The following is a 19,830-nucleotide window of genomic DNA, read 5'->3' as shown; positions in this document are numbered from 1 at the left end:
GGGCAATAAGATCAGAGCCCCCTGGAACTTACCAACGTTCAACGTTTTGCTGCTTTCAGTCAAAGTGAGAAAGAGACACCAGCAAAGCCCCTCCAGCTGCAAGCGGAGGCTGAACCGGAGACTCCAGTTTCTGTGTTGCATGGCTGGGATGCGAGGAATGGACCAGGAATAACTCATTTCACCACCATGCCCCTGGCTTCAGCTGTCTTCCCTCTACCTGGCACTGGAAAGATTCTCACCAGCAATAACGTACATTTTTAGCAAGGGGGTCAACTTGCTCTGCAATGGAATTTTGACTTGATGGTTGAATGTTACTAACACTCCCTAGTGAAAACAGTTTTCCCCTAATCTTGCTTTTTGTTCCATTTCCATTGCAACAATTGAGAGTGTCCTGGAAAACAAAGCTGACTTAAAATCAGTGGGCTCTTTGTAAAAATGTGTACAACTGACAGACTTCAAACAGAATAGGTTCGTTTCTTGGAAGCCTCACTTGAAAAATAAAAGCAGTTAGGAAGAAAACTTTCATGACAAAGTTAGGCTAAACCCTGGATGCAATTTTTTTTTTCCTCCCATAAAGAAAGAAAAAAATAACACCAGGTTTCAGTGTCTAAGGGATGTACAGCTGAGCCTGCAGCCATTTTGTCCAGTCCCCTCCCTTAGTCTGCAGAAATATTTGCAAGATCAAAGGTTCACTGCAGTCCTATGAAAGGATGAGACAGTCTCCCTATCCTTTGTCCTAAGACATTTTGCAAATGTCCTCCTATCACAAGCACGCCTGTACAGAATTGTCATCTAGAAGACTGCCTCCATCCTCGGGTTTCTGTGTCCCACTCAGTGGCTGGCTGTAACTCGGGATAACCAGGGCTGGGCAGGAAGCAAGCCTGGCTTTTTGAGAGGAACCCCATTTATGTCTGCATCAGCGCTGAAAGGGAACCGCTGGCTCTCTGCTGGCCTTATCTCAATCATCATAATACATTTTAAAGAACACATCAAAGAATGTTGGAAGTTAATGGTTAAAAGGCTGCTCCCCATGCAGCTTGATGAGCAGACGCAGCCCTGAAGCTGTCTCTGTAGGGTCAGCATTGTATGGCTGCAGCTGGACAACAGGAGCCAGGACCTGACAGTGCAACCTCCCTGGACATAGAGCCAAGGAGTGGTGGGGAGTGATGAAAGACACGGGGCAAAGAATCAGGAATCCTGTTAAATTGTTCAATTATAGACATGAGCTCTTTCCCAGCAAGAAAGCGTGAAAGTCCCTTCATAAATCTATTTCATTGCAGAACACTGTTCCAGCATGCTCAGAGCAGCACATGAAAACCTTAAGTTCTTGTTTAAAAAAAAAACACAACAAAACCCCAACCACACCACCAAAACAAGTGTGGTTTTTGTTGTTGTTGTTGTTGTTTTTTTTTTTTTTTTAAAGTCCCAGTAAGAGCACTTGTTTTGGGTCGTTCAGAGATGTGCTGAGTATCTTCAGTGCTACCTCGTGCCTGTGCGACCGCCCTTCTGTCCCAGCCTGCTCTTGTCACTGCTCCTTTGATTCCCCGGGGAGGTAACACAACCCTGTTCCCAAAACACACCCTGTGACACAGGCTAGCTCCTCCGTTCCTGGGCCTTACCTCGCCACAAACATACCATTTAATTAACTACACTACCAACATCAAACGTAGGCTGTGAAAGGTGGCAAATGCCTTTTATACCTTACAGAGATCAATTTAAACTGCCAGTATGTGTAAGTGCCACCACGTGGCATTCCAGCTGGGCACACAGGCCTCCCTGACGCTCACCTCCACCTGAAACACATTCAATACGGGCTACCCACTTTTTGCAGCACTGTGTATTCCAGGAAAACACCCTGCCACATCTGAGCCTGTGCCAGGGCACAGCACAACCCCCTTTTCTCCCACAAGCGATCCTTCCTTATTAAAGCCTAAAGGAAACTACACACCAAGATGCAGCACTTTGCAAAAAAAAATTGGGCACTCCCTTCCGAATATAGATGTTCTAGCAGAAGAATAAGGCACGAAAAGGAGTTCAGGGACGAAACCAGGGCAGATCGCCAGAGAGAACAGAAAGTTCACAACCCTCCCCCCCAGTTCCATGGCAGGCGTTCAGGTCCTGAGGAGGGGGGAGGTATCCCCCATCACACCTTCTGTAGAGAGCCAGCTTGCCAGTCCCTTGAGAGAGGAAATCCAGGGGGGTTTTGTTTTTCTTCACACACTGGCTGAATTGAAAAGCTACCGCATGGGTACGGTAATGAATCACCGCAGAATGCATAGTGCTGTGGGTGAAAGGGAAATCAGGCCACCAGATGAGAATGATGTGCAGAAAAGACAAGAGCAGCAGTGCTTGACAGGTAAGTGTCCACTCCCCACGTAAGATCCCGACCGTCAATGCTAAAGGAAGCAGAAGGATAATGAGTAAAGGGGTCGTCATCCCTCCCCCATCGGCGTGGCAGTTACAGGCAGGACTCTGCTCTCGGGGTGCAAGCAGGAGCTCTGCTACCCTTTGACTTCAGAAGCATTTCTAGTTCTGGCAGCTCAAATCTAAGGCTGCTGCCAATAAAAACTTGGCACGTTACGACCTTTGAAGTCCACGGGTTAGCTTATGAGGCTGGAATCCAGCCGCCCGCCCCGCAGTTGCACACAGGAGGAGAACAGGACATGCACGCATGGCCAACACCTGGCCTTGGAGGTTAATCACCCAGGCAAAGGGATGCAAAACAAAACCCTCCAGCACAATTCCGGTTAAACTAATCCCTGCCGAGATGCTGTACGAATGTACAGATGGGCGAGGGCTCCTGGGCACCTCTCGCGCTTTGTTTCTGTGGAAAGCCTATGGGCAGATGAAAGCTCCTCCAGCCTTCTGAGCTTCAACCTCTGCTGCAGATGAGAACTTTTTTGATTCAGCACAAAACCAGATGGATACCACCTGCAATGATTCAGCACCGCACCGAGAAATCAAACACTGAAGTCTGGAAATTCAAAACACCTCTACAGCAGCGTTCGTTAATGCTGAAGAGCCCAAACAGTCCGTGACTTCCTTAAGTACGGCTGCTTTTCTTGCTGGGAAATCAGAGACAGCTTCAGCTCTTGCACAGACAGCAATGCTTCTGCTCCGTATGGGCTACGAGAGGCCCTTAGCAAATGCCTTTATTTTCCCTTTTCTTCCCTGGACAAACTGCGAGGCACAGGGCAGCTCGCACCGAAAGGAGACAGCAGTGAGTGCCAGCCCATTGCCAGAGCTGAGCGGGGTGCTACACATCACGCACCCAGCAGCGTTGCTCTAATAACACCCAAGCACAGCGGACCCAGCCATGCCCTGTGAATAACGTTACATGTAATCCTGAGCTGAGAAGCAGATTTTTATAAACACATCTGCATGACTGGGCACACTTAACACAACTCCAATCACTTTTCAGATCACTGGGTTCGGCTATTCAGCATCTTCAGCGTACAGCTGGTGCCAGACAGCACACGCAGCTGCTGCTTCTGCTTTGGTAATTTAGCATGAAAGAGAGAATACCTGCTGGCAGGTAAAGGCACAGGGATGGAAAGAAGCTCTTTACTATTTTACACAAACCAGATTCCAATGGCAATTTATGAATAGCCAAATGACAGGGGCGTCAGAAACACAATCAAGCCAAGAAGTTGTTCAGATGGCAGAGCAAAGGTTAAGAAGGGCTCTTAACTAATGCTGTGCGACTGCCGCAGGAAGAAGAGCATCTCAGTTAATTTTTCACTGTATGTGAGGATTATAAAATTGTGGCCATTCTGGGGCTGAGCACAAATTGAGATAATTTCTTGGATCTTGGATAAAACACACATAAGAAAAAAAAAAACAAACAAAAAAAAACACACCAAAAAAAACCAGTGCTCGTTAGAAAGATTTTTCCTAAAACGGAAAGAGCTAGCACACAAGAGCAAGGACTACACAATTCCTGTTGCTTCTTGATGGCTTAACTAAGTGGCTCAATCTCTCAAGTGTGATTCTTTAAAAAAAAAAAAAATCCATACGCTGCCTGTGAAAACACATAGTGAATCTGATGTGCAGAGTTCACCTGGAATTCAGAGGGGTTCAGCCAACTAAGGACCGAGACAAGCCCCCCTCCAAACCTCTTAACGGCTTGTCTCGCCCCACCCCAGTGGACTGTCGAGACAGGTTTTTTGTGATTCCCCAAAAAGGAGCACTGGCTAGGTGGAGTCAGACACTGGAGGAAACAATACAGCACAACGTTATTTACCTCAGCAACTGCTAAACCATCAGGAATCAACTTCTCCAAGGCAAGCACCAATTCACACTTATCAATTATCACCAAACATCACTTAGCCATTAAGCAAGCACCAGATAACGCTCAATCATTATTTGAGGCTAAAATCAGACAGAGGACAGTACTAAAGAGTGGAAAAGTAAGAAAGGGCGGCAGAAAGAAAGAGATAAAGAGACACAGACACCCAAACAGAGACACAGAGAACACCACCAATCCCTCGTTCCAGCACGTGTCTTCTCTTCAGGCAGAAACTCCGTGTGTGGGGTGGTGAGGCAGGAACTCCGTGTGTGGGGTGGTGATGGGTCGGCGGGGAGCACAGTTCGGGCTCACCTTTCATACAGTTTGGTTCAGTTCAGTCCTGGACTGGCCCTTGAGGGATGCCCAGCATCCAGGCCACCTTCAGGGTTGACCTTTGGGGGACGCAACAGCCCTGCATCCAGGTCAGCTTGGGGGGAGCAGCTGGTTCTCCACCGAGGAGATGACTCCAGCCCTCAGCGCCCATGTCCCACCTGACAGATGTGCCCCCCACTCAAGACATTAACAACTTGCTAACGTCCTAGACATGGTGGCGTCTCTTCTTCAGAAATGTTCTGTCCGAGTGCTCTGCCCAAGCACTCCTGGTGGAGTCTCTTCCTTAGAAAATGTTCTGCCCGTTTGAGACATAAACATGGATCATCCCAGAGGGGATGGGTAGGAGTCTGATCCCTGACACAGCTTAACGAACAGCAGGCCCAGTCACACAAACCATAGTCCAGCCCTCCTTCTGCTTGGACCACATGAAGTGTCTCAAGAAAGCCTCTCACAGAAAACACCTGAGACGTATCGAGAGATCTGGACAGTACGGGTGTGACCTAGCCCATAATTAAAGCATGGCCAAACTCTCTTGCTACACAAAACTGCAGCACAGCCACTAACAAATACTTACAACTGTATGTAAAAGCTTCAAAAAAAGAACGTATCTAATTTTGGCTCTACAACTTCGGAGGCAAAACCCAGCCAGGGTCCCTGCAGGGAAGAACCCTGTGAGAGGCCGCAGTTACTGCCGTCCCTAGGAAACGCAGCGGCACACAACACAAAGCCAGGATCCAACTCCAACAGCCTTCACAGGATTTTAGCTGGATCGCCTCTAGCATCCAGTGCTGTAGATCTAAGAAGCGAGGATGGAAAAGCTGGGAAAAGAATGCATTCCCAAACACCACGGAGCTGGCAGAGGCACGTCACTGAAGGCAGGCCAACGAACGGGACTTCTCTGCATCCAAAGAGAAAGATGCAGAGTGCTCTGATGGAACCCTGTGGGGGACTGCAATTGAAGAAGCAAAAATACAATATGAAATCAAAATTAAAAACACGTGCTGAAGCTACTACAGGAGCTTTAGTGACAAACTGGGCAGGGCAAGGCACTTTTGTACCAGGACAGTGCTGCTTCTGCACCAATGCCCTGGCAGTTCACCACCTGCGGACAAATCTTAAATCCTACAGACTTTACGTGTAGGAGACAGGCTGAAAAGATGTTCAAATCTGTGACAAAACCATCACCTCTTCAATTTCTCTTCTGCTTAAAGGTACTTGACTTTGAATACTAACCTTGTAAATAACTCTGATTACATCAAATTTATTCATCCTTCCTCATCATCATCTGCTAACGGAATTAGCTCACAAATCTTCACATATTTACCAACCGTACAGGTCAGCTTGCTTTTCGCTGTTCTGGCCCTGATCGAAATAAAATATTTGTGGTTTGCTTACTGGCTCCTCTGCAATGCTCTCAGTGATGAGGAGGCTGATAGAGAACCTCAGATTGGGTGTAACCCTGCAAAGCCTTTGCCAAAATATTACCGCTAACATTTCGCAGCTCATGTTTTGAAAAGATTTTGGATGCATAAACGATGTTGTCCTTTAATAGATGAGGCTGTAGCACAGAAGTGGTTTGTGTTCACCAACTGAAGCGCACAGCAAGGTAATACCGTGGTGTTCTCACCATGTGCCGTAGCTTCGCTGTAGACAAGCAAAAAGCCATCAGTAGTTACCAGAGTCACATCAAATGAAAGCCAGTCACAACCTTGCTAAACCCCCTGACTGCCTTCAGACCGGACACCTCATCTGATCTAAACATATAAACAGTTCTCAGCAGACACTAAGAACAACAGCAAAAGCTGAGTTTTACTTAGAGCTGATGTAAAATAAATTTTCCTGATAGGGATTTGAACATGATAAACAGGACGAAAAGGATAGCTCACAGAATGAATTACCACAGCATGAAAAAGAGCATCTGCAGAGCAGCTAGTAAAACCAGCCTGCATTTTGCTGAGAGATGGCTTTTCTGAGAAACAAAGTCGTTATTTGAGCAGCCAGGTTCAGCACTGAAGTACAGCCTTTGCCAGACTAGCCACCGTTTATTTATAAAGCCAAATAAATCACATAGCACTGCTTTTGCTCCCACCTTGTGCGCTGGAAAAGAATTAATAGAAAATAACAAACACTGGATCTCCAGCCTGAAACTGGAATCTAAACTAGTTGTGCTGAAATCAGAGACATTTTCACGACCTAGAGACATGTAAATAAATTGTCAGTATTTGTATGAGTGAGAAGTGGCTGTGTCCGGGCATTTAATTTGCAAAACACTAATGCACACTGCATGCATGCTGTACATGGAGCCTATTCCCCAGCTTGTCACTGTGTGTCTCTAAATTGATTTCTTCCACGTGTAATCTCAGCCTGACATCCCCCGACGGATGGATGGATGGATGTCTGCTCAACCTGACAAAACCAAAACTGTCTCTTCAGTGGCTTTTCTGCCAGCCTTCATTTCTTTCAACAAATGCTTCTGATACTCAGGTACACAACCCAGACAACATCTTCAATTTAGACATTTGGTCTGAATTACACTGAAGTCAAAGGTTTTTTTCCTTATACATCATAACAATACTGCCATCTCCACTCACACCTAAAAAGCTGCAATGCCTATCACAGCGCGAGCTTTATATGCCTGAGCATCGACTTTCCAGCCGTCTCTCAATCATTGCAATAACCTTCTCTCTGACCACAGCAAATCCTTTTTCCCCACTCACCGTAATTCTGCTTGCTGCTACAAAGACCTTTATCTTAGTCCAATAACATAAGCTGCTTCTTTGCTTTCAAGTCCTCTACAGCCTTTCTTCACCGTCAAGAAGCAGCCTTGCTAGACTGTCAAATATGTTTGCTCTTCCTCTCAAACTGCCCTTTGTAGTTGGGAGAAGTTCCCCCCCACAAGAAATTACTTCATTTTGCTCTTTCAAATCTTTCTCCAGGGTTCTCCTCTGTGAGGATGTCATTGGAGATAAAAGACAACAAAAATAGCGAAATGCGTAACTACAGGAAAGGAGCCTGACATCTTGTTCTCCAGAAGTTATCTAAAAAATTAGTTTTGGAAGGTGTTAAACATCTTCCAATATAACTTCATGTTCGTAAGTGGCACTTTTATAATTATTTCCCTTATGGAAGGGTTATTTGCTTTTCTTTTTTCATTTTTACAAATTCTGTATCTAAAGACCAGATGAACTCCATTCCGTTACAGACAGAACATGTGCAAGATACACGTGCATGGATTTTAAGACCTGTTCTGCAATATGCTCCTAGGGAACGGTCAGGGGGTTCCTCTGGGTCACAATACCAATGGTGCACTGACATTTGCCCACTGATGCTCCACCAAAACCCGTGCTCCAGAAGACATATTCTTGAAAATATGAACATTGCTATCAACAAACCCAGAGTTGCAGCTGGCAGGATACGACTGAAATGAGTCCTTCTTGCTGCTATGTACAAGCCTGCTGGAGCGGACAGGGACAGACCGGTGGTGTCGTGAGGAAGGACCCAGACAATGAGCTTTGGGCTGCCGATGGCCCACTGCGACTTTGCCAGGTACTGCAAAGGACAGCTGCTGCCACCTGCACTTGCTGGTCTCAAGTGATGGTCACAGAGAAGAAAAATTCCATAGGTCAGTGAACATCAATGAACATGAGCGTCTCTCATCAGTACCAGAAACCCCCAATAATCAGAGAAAGACCTTCTCTAGATTTAAATCAGAAAGGGCATAAGCAAACCCCGGATCACGTTTCATGTTACACCAGGGTTTAGAGATTTGGTCCAAGTGGGAGCTGCCACCAGCTCCTGACAATGTCCTGAGCAGCTATTACAGAATGTGTGAGCACTTACAAATGCATCCGTACTTCCGCAGCACACTGGGAAAATTTCAAATCAGAAAACAGAATTTCTGTCCATATTTGCTGACACAATGGATAGGATTTTTTTTTTCAATGTTTGGTATTTCTTTTTTTTAAATTTTTCTGCTGAAAGCAGAACACACACCGCAAAGCATCAAAAACGCTTTGTTAATTAGCAAGCACGTCTGCAGTTACGGGTCTGATGTCAGTTCTGAACTTCTGGGATGAAATTCTAGTTTTTTCAGTGTTGTGCCAAGTATGGAAGGAATATGCATTTTTAATATTTAAGACTGTCACCAGAAATAAGTATGTGGCACTTCTTGCATTCAGGTTTCCAGTGTTCTAATGTTGGAGACAAATGAACAATTATAATATAACATAAGGGAACCAGCCACAAGCACACACTAGTTGACCAGGCCAGTCTTCTCGCAACTGCTGATTTGGTTACTGTCTAGTTGGAATTTTACATTCAATAGAATTTTGCAAGGGCTTGTTTCAGTACTCATATGTTTTTTATTAATGACCAAAGTGAATATTAGCAGAAGCCCCAAAAGGTAGAGGACAAAACTGGGATTAGAGCTGCAAACAAAGCAGATCAGTTGAAGGTCCCCCAAAAACTAGGATGCTCTTCAAATGTCAAAACAGACACATTAGACAGGAAAACGCAATTGCACAAACATAACATGCACGATGCCTGGGTATGGCTGCTTTTCCAAAGGGACCGAGGGGTTACTGAGCATCACCAGCTAAGTGAGAGTTAATGCTCTAACATGGAGATGGAAAAAGCTTCCTACTGATAACCTGAACAAAAGCACTGCATGGAAGACACGCAATGCACTCTTGTTTCATTTTTATACAATTATTATTACTGTTATTAAACAATTTCATCTGGAGTATCATGTCCAGTGTTGGCCCTATATTCCAAGCAAGCTGTAGATCACCTTTGAGAGACTCTGGTAAGAAAAATGATAATTGCTATCGCCTGAATTATCACAGGATAGATAGATCTTTTCTGTTGCTAGATGCTCTCAGACAACATTGATTTATATTTTTTAGATTAAGTCTAAACAACAACAACAAAAAAAGCAAACACTATAAAAATTGTCATTTCTGGTGGCAGTAGCAGCATTGACATGACAGGTAGCAAGTGAATTTTCTACTCCATTTTCTGTTCCATAGATTGATTTTGTAAGTAAAGAAAATATTTGATTGATTTCCCTCTTATGCAGTGGGTTTTTTTTAAGCTTTTTTTGGTCCTATTTAAAATAAGTTTACTTTGTAAGATGAGCAACAGTACTTGTAAATGAGAACATCTGGTAAAACCCTGCAATCTGCCAGACAGTCTTGTGAAAGAGTCATCGCTCCAAATAAATGTTATTTGCAATGTTCTTTAATATTATTCCAGACACAGTGATTATCTAAATGTAAAAAGCTGAAAAGGGTGGAAGCAACATCATATACCCGAAATCATCACTAAGTGTCCATATTTTCTGAAGTTCACATATGAATCACAGGCGAACTACTGTCCTGGCAGAAGTCAAAGGTCCCAGAGGGTGAACATGCATGATGTTCACAGGAAAAAAAGGAAAAAAGAACAAGGGAGTGCAAAGTGCGGATATTTATCATGCTCTGTGGACACCTTAATTCTATTTGTAGGATTAACTGAGACTGCTAAGAGACTCATGAATTAAACTGCTTTAATGAATAAATGTAAGGTTGGAAGGGACTTCAAAGGAACATAACCTTATTTTACGGTTGGTCCAATGTATTTCCTTTCCTTCAACAGTTACATGGAGGGACTAATGGCAAACAGACATTCTCACTCTTCACTGTTCAGTGATGCGATTTTGCTACAGAATATGTCTGAACTGGGAAAGCTGCATTTAAATTATCTTGTATTATCCAAAACTGCTATTTCAGAAAGATGCTAATATGTAACATTAGAGCTTATAATCATCTTTGTCACTAAGAAGATACAGGTTTAAGCTTAGCTTTGGTTCCAAAACTGGATCAAAAGATGGCCTTGAACTGTGCTCAAGATGTATTAACAGCATCACCTGCAACAACAACCTGCAACTGAAACATTCCTTCTGATAATAAAAAAGAACAACTGGGAGGGAACTATGTTCAACAGCAAGAATGAATATTTTATAAAATTATATATGACACAAAGCTACAGATGCTACATGCCTTATCTTTTACAAATACTGTGGAACCCATACTCTTATTCTCATCAGAATTTGCTGAAATTTGATGGCTAGCAAGAGGAAAGCAGTAAGTGATGCACATAGTTCACAGAAGCGGAAGGACAAAGTTCAGAGGAATGACTGAGGAGTGTCCCCTCCTCGCCCCAGGTACTCTAAGCCACTACGAAAGTTGCAACTACCCCCAGCAGGACAGAGATTAAAGTAAAATATTTGGGCCATTGGCATTCGCATTCCAGCGTCGGGAAGTTGGGCAATGACTGTAGTTGCCTCTCCATACAATTATGTAATGGCAAAGGTTTACTGGCTGCCCAATACAACTCTTCAACAGATGGCCACGATACATGACTTAGCAAATGGAAACTAATCGGATCCATTTAGAGTGAAGTAATGTCTCTAAAATAACTGTCACCACTCTACTGTCTTACAGCAAAATGCTCGCAAAAATCACAACAGGTTAATAACACCACCTCAATTTCACTGTTCTCTTTTAGCGATGCAGACCAAGAGGAGAGCCAGGGAGGATCTCCTGCATCACCGTCATCCTCCCACAGCCTTCCGCCTCGTTCAAAAAAGCATCCAGTTCCATCTTAAAACTCATTTGATCAGAAGGCTGTTTCAAAACTCAGTGATACAATACCTAAGATCCTCCTTCTCATTTCCTGCATAATATTACTTACAAACTGCTTAAAATAACTTGACTTTTGGCTGCCATTGCTCTTCAGTTTAAAGAACTCTCTTCCTCTCAGTCTCCCACATCCTTATCGCATGGAGTTATTTACACACAGAAATCAAAGCTCGTCTTTTCTAGAATTAACAAACTCTTCTATGGTTTCCATTACTTTATTTATTATCGCAGCTTCTCTTTTCACCTATCTTAGTTTCAGTAACTTGTGCATCAGCAGCCAAAAATGCTCCCAGTATTCCTTATCAGACCATGGGGTGAGGTTAATATTTTTAGACTACTTACACTGAATCCAGGACCCTGAATTTCTGAAGTGTCCTGGTCTAAATGTCACCAGAAAAATCTCAACATGATGTCACAATAACCACCAAGTTTTATCTGGCCGCATAATGAACTTCACTGAGTAACCCGAGCCCTCGGGAGAGGAACACTGGGGCGTTACCATGAAGTAACGCAGAGTCATCAGCCCGGGCCAGAGCCCTGGAACAGAATGTTATGAATATAACATCAGCCCTGAAATGGTGCCAAACTTCTGCAACCTTTGCAAATTCCACAGCCATCCCGCCCATTCCCAAAGACAAAAACACACCAACCTATCTGCTGGCAGCGAGGCCCCTTCCCGTTCCCTTCATGACTGGATATTCCAGTCAGTCCCTGCTGCCTACAAGTTGGAAGCTGGTCACTGACGGCAAATTCTACTTCTCCTCACACATCCTGCGTCTGCAGCCCAGCCCGTTACCATCAACGCCCCGTTGGCTAAACAAACCAATACATCATCCCCACCAAGACTGAGGGATTCATTTATGCTCTCAGCGCCTCTCGGGCTTCAGTTCCATCCTCCAAGATCTGCCTGAGCTTTACTGCTCCAGGTTCAAGCTTGCCTGCAACACTGCTGCTAAGCTTCTCATTAACATAGGATCTTTAAAGTTTATCTTAATTGTCCCAGTTTGTCACTGGATCTAATAACGCAGCTGGTCAAAACAGAAGGGCTCATCCCACTTCTACACCACCTACAAAACAGGACAGTCAGTTAATGCTGCCCCTCTGTCCTTCATGTTTTCCTCATCAGAAACACTGAGAAGAAACACTACAATAATCTCAATCAGGCCTTAAGACAATATTTAGGATTTGTACATATTCTGAAACTCTTTTAGATGGGAAACTACTTACCTTCTGCATAACTCCCAGAATGTAAAAGCATAGTAATGTTAAAAATTTATTATATACAGGGGAATAGAAGGCTTGGATCTTCTGTGGTTTTTCACTAAGAAGTAATAGCCAGGAATACATTACCAGATCATCTATTATTTTAGGCATTACTTTACTGATGTAAATAACTAATGTAAGAAATTTTCCTACTTGATAACTTCCTAGGATCATTTAGTAATTACTCATAGCAAGGTTCTAACTGAATTATCATTACATTTATGAAGTACTGCAAATAATTACAGTTTTCTTGTTTGTTCTTCAGTCTGTGCAAATTAGGCACAATATTTACACACTCTTTCTCAATGTTCTTGTAGGAATAAGTGTTCAAGCTTCAGAGGTTGAACAATGTGCAAATTTGTTCTGTCTTCCTTATAGAAATCAAACTGAATGAAGTCCAGGTTTGCACCTTGTTAATATCAACAGGTTTGCATTTATCCTGGTTCTTTATTGAGTTGCAAGATTATTCATTTTGCTGCCACCTATACTGAAAACACCAGCAGTCTCAATTCCTTACTAAAGTGTTTGAGATAGACAGTGTCATGACTAGAACGACTTAGGTCAAGTCAAAAGGACAACGCAGCAAAGCTCTGCTGCAGAGCGATGCCTACGTATTGTTTGTACCCGAGCAGTGCAACATCAGTCCATTCATCCATTTTCCTGCTAGACTGATGGGACTGACAGTGACAGTTCAAGCCACTGTGTTCCTGTTTCAGAACAGCCATCGTACACGTGCAATTTGAGATCTGTGTCTCTGGCCACGGAAGCTTGACAAATTATCGTATTTAATACCCTGATATTTTTTTGAAATATAACCCTTGAACCCATCCCAGTCTCACAGCTCTAGTGTTTGGATATAATCACTGTAATGCATTAAAAGTAAGCATCAAATGGATTTGGAATTTAACTACTTATGCCTGAAACACTTTCCTTATAAAACAATTTTTACTCAAGCCAAAGTCACAAATTTACCCTTCTCTAGGCTTAATGCAGCTAGATAAGCTCTTCATGCAAACAAACATTATGAAAATATTGCTACGAAACAACAGGAATTAACAAACCTGATGTACTCAGGAACACTTGCTGACATACACACACATACAGAAAGATACTGGTTGCCAACTTTAGAGTGCCCAGCAGAGGACAGCCTGCAAGGGAAGATGCTAGCAGAGGTATACAAGCCAAGGACAAGATTTTCTTTGGAAGAACAGAAGCTTATAAGGATGATCTGCTACTTCCCTTAAACACCTTCTCGTGGCATCCCAGTTACAAATGCACTTCCTTCCTCACTTCAGAATCTCGCATCCGAAACCTGTTCTAATTCTGGGGAATAAAAAGGAGATACCTTCCCACAGCCTACACTTGAAAGAGAATCTTCACAGTCCAGCCAAGGAAAGATGTAATTCTTGAAACTTACATTTCTATTGCAAGCAGGTTTTCTCTATAAACGTGACACCCCATTCAGAGTGTGCTGCAAACTCCTGAATTCTTGACCCACTGGAGAGATTTTATTCTACTTGCAGTCCTCATTACAACCCAGAGCCCCTCAAAAGCTTGAGTTAAAGAGCCATCGGCAAAGGGAATACTAGAACAGAAAGAGAGTAGACTATGTGTGGTGACATTCTCAGGTGCTAGTTACAGAAAACGTAGGGATCAGTTGCCAGAATTCAGTGTCCTCTCCCTTTCTTTCACAGTGATGCCAACTGAGGCACAAAAACCTGTTGGATGCACCAACACTTCGATGCTTTGTCAAGTGAGAAGAGAAAGGTACCTTCTCCTGTTGCTAACTGGAGATTAACGTTGTCCCAGAGCACAGAAATTGATAGCCCATATTCTACTGCCAAGATATGCATCATGTCCATATGTTTTAGAAGGGTGTAGTTGGTTGGGATGGAGAGATGCTTCTGTTTTCTCTTTCTGGGATCATTGCAGGGATTTGCTCCCTGGCTGTGACTAAGGCTACACTTTGCGATGGGTTTATTCTAAGCACCGGCTAGGACAAATAATACCAATAACAGCAATAAATGAAATGTGTTTCTGACACTGTAGCTTCCTAAACATTAAACCAGAATTTATGTAATGTACCCATTGACATAATAAAAAATACTGTTAAGCATTTATAGCAAATTAATGACACCAGCACAAATTATAGCTCTGTAAAGTACACCAAAAAAAGCTGGGTCCTGGGACTTCAGATTCCAAACATCGAGGTGATCTCCAACTACAACTAAGGGACAAACTTGTCAACAGTCAAAATCTGAAAACTTCATCCCCAGAATCTACACCACAGAGGGAATAACTGTTCCAAATTTCATAATCTTAATTTACAGCATCTAACCCTAAACTCAAGTACCAGATTCATCTATGCAGTTAAAGACTACTGGAGTCTGTAAGACCCTTACCAATACCGAGTCTTCTCACCCTGTTCAACCCATCAATGAATAAGGCTCTTGAGGTGCTGGTTTCCCAAACCCTAGTGTAACCATGTGCCTAAATATCCTCTTGAAGTATTATTTGCATACTAAACCATCATATAAAGCACTAGTTCTTCCCATGCTAAATAATCTTCTTTATATGTTCAGATTACATGAGGGCCACAGATTTCCAGCCTTTGGGTTTCCAGCTCCTAAACCTAAGTATGGGATTTGTATATGCAAAAATATCCCCAGAACATGAGACATTATCTCCTACTAACATCAAACCACTGCTTAAGCATACAGTGTCTGTGAAATACAATAAGGCACTACATTTGTTAAAAAATGAAACAATTCCTAATTTTACCCTTCTACATTTTTAACAGATAAAACAAGCCTTGAAATTTTTTATACTCCTACCCTAGCCCACTGTAACTCAGTTATGGGCTCAAGTTTATGGGACTCATTCAAACCTGGAAAGAAAATATAAGATGCTAGGCACTTACTGCTACCAGATGGCTTCTGGATAACCTTGCAATAGTACATGCTCTTGATGATTTGAATTCTGAAAGTTTTCTGAAACCTTTGTTCGGTTCCCACCACCCACAGATTCCAGGAGGGCATCAGCTTTTTCACTTCTCAGATTTCTCCTAACTGTAACCCTATCCCTGAAGTCCCAAGATAATGTATATATTGTGTTGAATTGTTAAATCCTTGAAACCTAAACCAAATCTTCTCCATAGCCAGAGAGTAATCCCTTTATAAAAGTAAAATACATGGCTGTGGTTCTCGTCTGCCCACACTTAATGGTTCTTAAAGCTGCATATGCCTAAATATTAACCCCAGCCCACATCCAATCACAAGAATGAGGCCATTCTTTACAGGAAGTGACATGGGAAGCAACCGAAACACACAAATATCTGAAAATGTAGACTGAAACTGAAACATATAAATTGTACATTAATGAAATCCACTGAAATGCAGATACTGAATGTAGCCATAAATGAGCATCTTAATAGCATGAACCCTAAAACCTGCATTTCACTTCAGAGATCAATTCCAACAATAATGCAGAAGATAAGATCCCCATCAATCCTCAGCCCCTCCTTTTAATCTTTTAGTAGCTGAGCTTCATAACCAGAAGCCCTGACTGTTAGCCCAAATACATTCCTAGTAACATCAACGTATTGATCAATCCCTATAGTACATGGGACTACATGGGCCCTGCCAGACACCTTCCTAAAACTGAAAGTTTAGGAAAGTTGATTCACAAAGTTGAATCACCAGAGACTTATAATCTAACTTTAATTCAAACCATAGACTTAATTTGAAGTCTGGAAGAGGGGATGAATCATTTAAACAGAAAAACTCCGATCCCTGCTCCTGCCACCCCTCTTTAACTTGTCAGGCTTTTAAAATCCACCAAGTTCTTGAAGACTCATCCTTCCAAAGCTTGACCTTGACCCCAAATTCAAGCATAGTCACACCTGAGGAAGGATGTGGGAGCCAATTCAGAACCCCAACCCTAACAGTAGCTTTTCATTATGGTGGTCCACGCTGTGAAGGAGGATTGTTTAGGGGAGGTAAAGAACTTACCTCCCTACCAGAAGGGAGCTCCCACCGTTCATGCTCCCAGCTACCTGTGCCCTTGACAAACAGGTAATTAAGTGGGCTTTTAGTTTTCAATTTCTAAAACCCAATACTTACTTCAGTTCTAACCTTAGACTTAATAGGCAACGAGACACCAATCCCTAGAAATTTCCTGATATAGCATAAAGATATTTGGACGATAAACAACTAAATCTGGTTATTTTCTTCATTTTGCCTCATTATTCCCTCAAATCAGATTAAGAATCTTAACTTTGCTGCAGATGATGCCTTTTTCAGACTTAGATCAGTGCTGCACAACCTGTGACGTACCACAGCCTTGCTAAATAATTTACACTTTTGCAATCATTTTATTTGTTGGAAAAATCTTCCTGTTTAAACTCCAGCACCCTGTTTTGAGCTGCTGCAATCATGCTGTGAGTACGCAACACTTGCAGGAAGATTGAGAAGAAAACTGATTTCTCAGAGGCAGAGTTCATTTTGAAAGCACTTAAAAAGGAATACAGCTATTTCAAAAGTCATTCAAACCGAAGTGACAACTAGTATCTTTCCACTTTTTTTTTTTAATATCTTTACCTCTCACAAAGAAAAAGGGATTTATCATGCTGAGACAATTCACTCTGCCAAATACCCAACCTTTGTTCCCTGTAGGTGTCTTCTACATAACAGAATCCTATTAGACAGAAGCAAAGTGATGAACATTTCAGATGAATAATTCAGATTCTTGTAAAACTATGAATGATCAAAACCAGGTGTTAAAAATTAGAATAAAAAAAGGCAGCTTCCATGAGCTTTGGCAGCTTTAGCTAAAGCTGCCTCTGCTAGCATTAATATACAGAATTCAATACTGCCAAGGGAGTTTTTTGTCAACGAAATTGTTATTTGACCTGCAGGACCTTCCTGTTGAATACACATCAGAAGCGTTACCCTTCATTTCTCACCCTGAAGTCAAGCAACAGCAGAAAAGTTCCAAAAAAGAAAAAATAAATCCTCTCAGAGAAGTAAAAATTAACAACTACTTGTCGCTCTTATGTACAATTACGTTGATCCAGCAAGCCTTTCACCCTTGAATAGACACATTTAAACAGACCATTTTTGCTTGAATACATAAGAGGTGAAAGCTTGAGAATGTGTTAAAAGGATTGTTTATAGTAGCCAGAGTGTGATGTGTACGAAAGATGATTCTTCACGTTACAAGAAAATTACTTCATACCAAGTCTGAGAAAAACCCCTTGCAATACTGTCTAACACCTTTTCACTGCTATTTTGCCAAAGCAAGGGTGCTATTTTTCAGTCATATAAGAAGTGTTGACGGTTTCTGGGAATCTTTATTAGCAGTCCTGTAGGTGGTAATGACTGTAGTCTGAAAGAATTTTCTGCATCTTTCATTCACAAATTAACCAGGAGCCAAAGCTGATTCACCTCCGACTGTTTAACTGAGAATTCCTTGTTTAACTGATAAACATAATTTCTTATGTTATAAGCAGACATGTTTAACCTCATGCTCTCCTAGATTTACCTCTTTCAGTTCACTAGAGTTTTTTCGACAAGTTAGGAGAGCAATAATTCATATACTGGGAAAGAAAGAAAAAGTAGAATATTTCTGATTTAGTAAGGTCCTGTTCTGCCAGACGTTCTCTGCACGACTTCTCTTTCTGTAACTGTCAACTGCAAGTCTGCCCTGTTGTATGAATCAGAGCACGCATTCCACACAAAATGAGATTCCAGCCTAGTTCAAATAAATCCATGCTCTAGCTTTGGGACAAAAACCTTTAAAATTCTTTCAGAAGAACTTGTTAGGACCCACTGAGAAACATCATCACAGCTATAAAGTGATGCCTTAGGAGCAAGGCTCCAGGGGAAGTATGCACATGTAAACAGCCAGCAGACCTGTTGCTCCTCCTCTTGCGCTAAGATATTCAGTAAAGTCTGCAGCTGTTCTTAATATAAGGGATCTTCTGGCATAAAAATGTTTCTCATACTGATTTTGGTAGTACTATAAGAATAACACAAACACGCAGATTCTATTCTTCATCTTCTACCTATCATCAGGGCTTCATCTGTTATCTCTGTGTGGACAAATATAATTTCCAAGTCGTATTTTTCTCTGTACTTCTTACTTTTAAACCATTCTCTCACCTTTTTAGGAATTAGAAATGCAATAAGTCTATATTTACATCAACTGGATGATGTATTGACTGTCTGACCCTCATTACAACAGGTTGCTATGCTGGAATACATTGCAATACTACTGCTGCTCATACTACTCATAAATCACAGAAAAGTAACGGTATTCGTATCCTTTTGTCTTAAAGGTCAGCATATTTAAGTGTTCTTCAAAATTAACATTATCTTGCTATAATAAAATAAAATATTCCAATAAAATGTAGACAGTGCTGGCATGGAAGAAAGTGACTAGCTGTAGAAAGCTATGCAGGGAAGCGTCCTTTGATCAATTATCAGCTGTCCCAGAAGAATTAACAATAATCCTGTGCCCTTCCCACATTAGGGCTTCTGCCTCCTCTACATCATTCTCTTTCCTCGCCCCTCCAAGATCATAAGCCTGGAACTCCATCAGTCCTTCCTTCAAGAGCAAAAGTTTTCTGTGATTCTTCATAGTTTTTCTTAGTCACTCACTTAATGAGACTTCCAGCACTCTCACTTAACTTTCAATTAAACTTCTTCTAAGATTCCTTCCAGGTTAAAGATTAAAAAGAGGTATGTTAATCAGTGAATATTTATCAGACCAACACTACTCTGCATACGTGCCCTTTTGTTTTCTTTTGACTTTCTTGACTCTTGCTCAGCTCAGTTTCTCTATAACTTCTGCTGGGACACCCCAGCTGCTCTTACAGCCAACTGAGTTCTCACAGGGATTCAGATCACTCCAAATGTAACTTTTTATATGAAAATTACATTATATTTTGAGGATACTGGTGGGTTATCAATGGGAATCAATGATGCGACTGAAAAGCAATGAGGTGTCTGTCAGACCAGGCCCAGATTGACACAATGACCGTTTTCTGGGACTTCACTGGCTTACATTTTCCCTGCGATTCCCAGTGGGTATGAACACCTCCCCAAACCACTATCATAAATGTGACTGACTGATGAGCTTCCGGAGGAGCCAAGGCCTGAAAAGGCATAAGGAATATAGCTGAGTCATGGGCATCAACATAAGGAATCCATTAATCCAGAAATAAAAGATAATAGTACTGTAACTACAATGATCTCAATACATAGG

The 19,830-nt window shown here is 42.2% G+C and overlaps 1 protein-coding gene across 1 annotated transcript in view; it reads left to right on the top strand.

Annotated features, from left to right (window-relative positions):
- Positions 1-2,244: 2,244 nt before the first annotated feature.
- Positions 2,245-19,830, top strand: part of LOC104472220 (proteoglycan 4-like) — a gene marked incomplete at its 3' end in the record, with an annotated part of 32,542 nt that continues 14,956 nt past the window's right edge. The window contains exon 1 of the mRNA XM_010087805.1: positions 2,245-2,356. Coding sequence (XP_010086107.1) covers positions 2,245-2,356 — 112 coding nt within the window. The remainder of the gene's footprint in view (positions 2,357-19,830) is intronic.

Source organism: Pterocles gutturalis, unplaced genomic scaffold, assembly GCF_000699245.1.
Source record: "Pterocles gutturalis isolate BGI_N339 unplaced genomic scaffold, ASM69924v1 scaffold15746, whole genome shotgun sequence".
NCBI classification, from domain to species: Eukaryota; Metazoa; Chordata; class Aves; order Pterocliformes; family Pteroclidae; genus Pterocles; species Pterocles gutturalis.
This window is presented reverse-complemented; position numbering and strand designations above follow the sequence as displayed.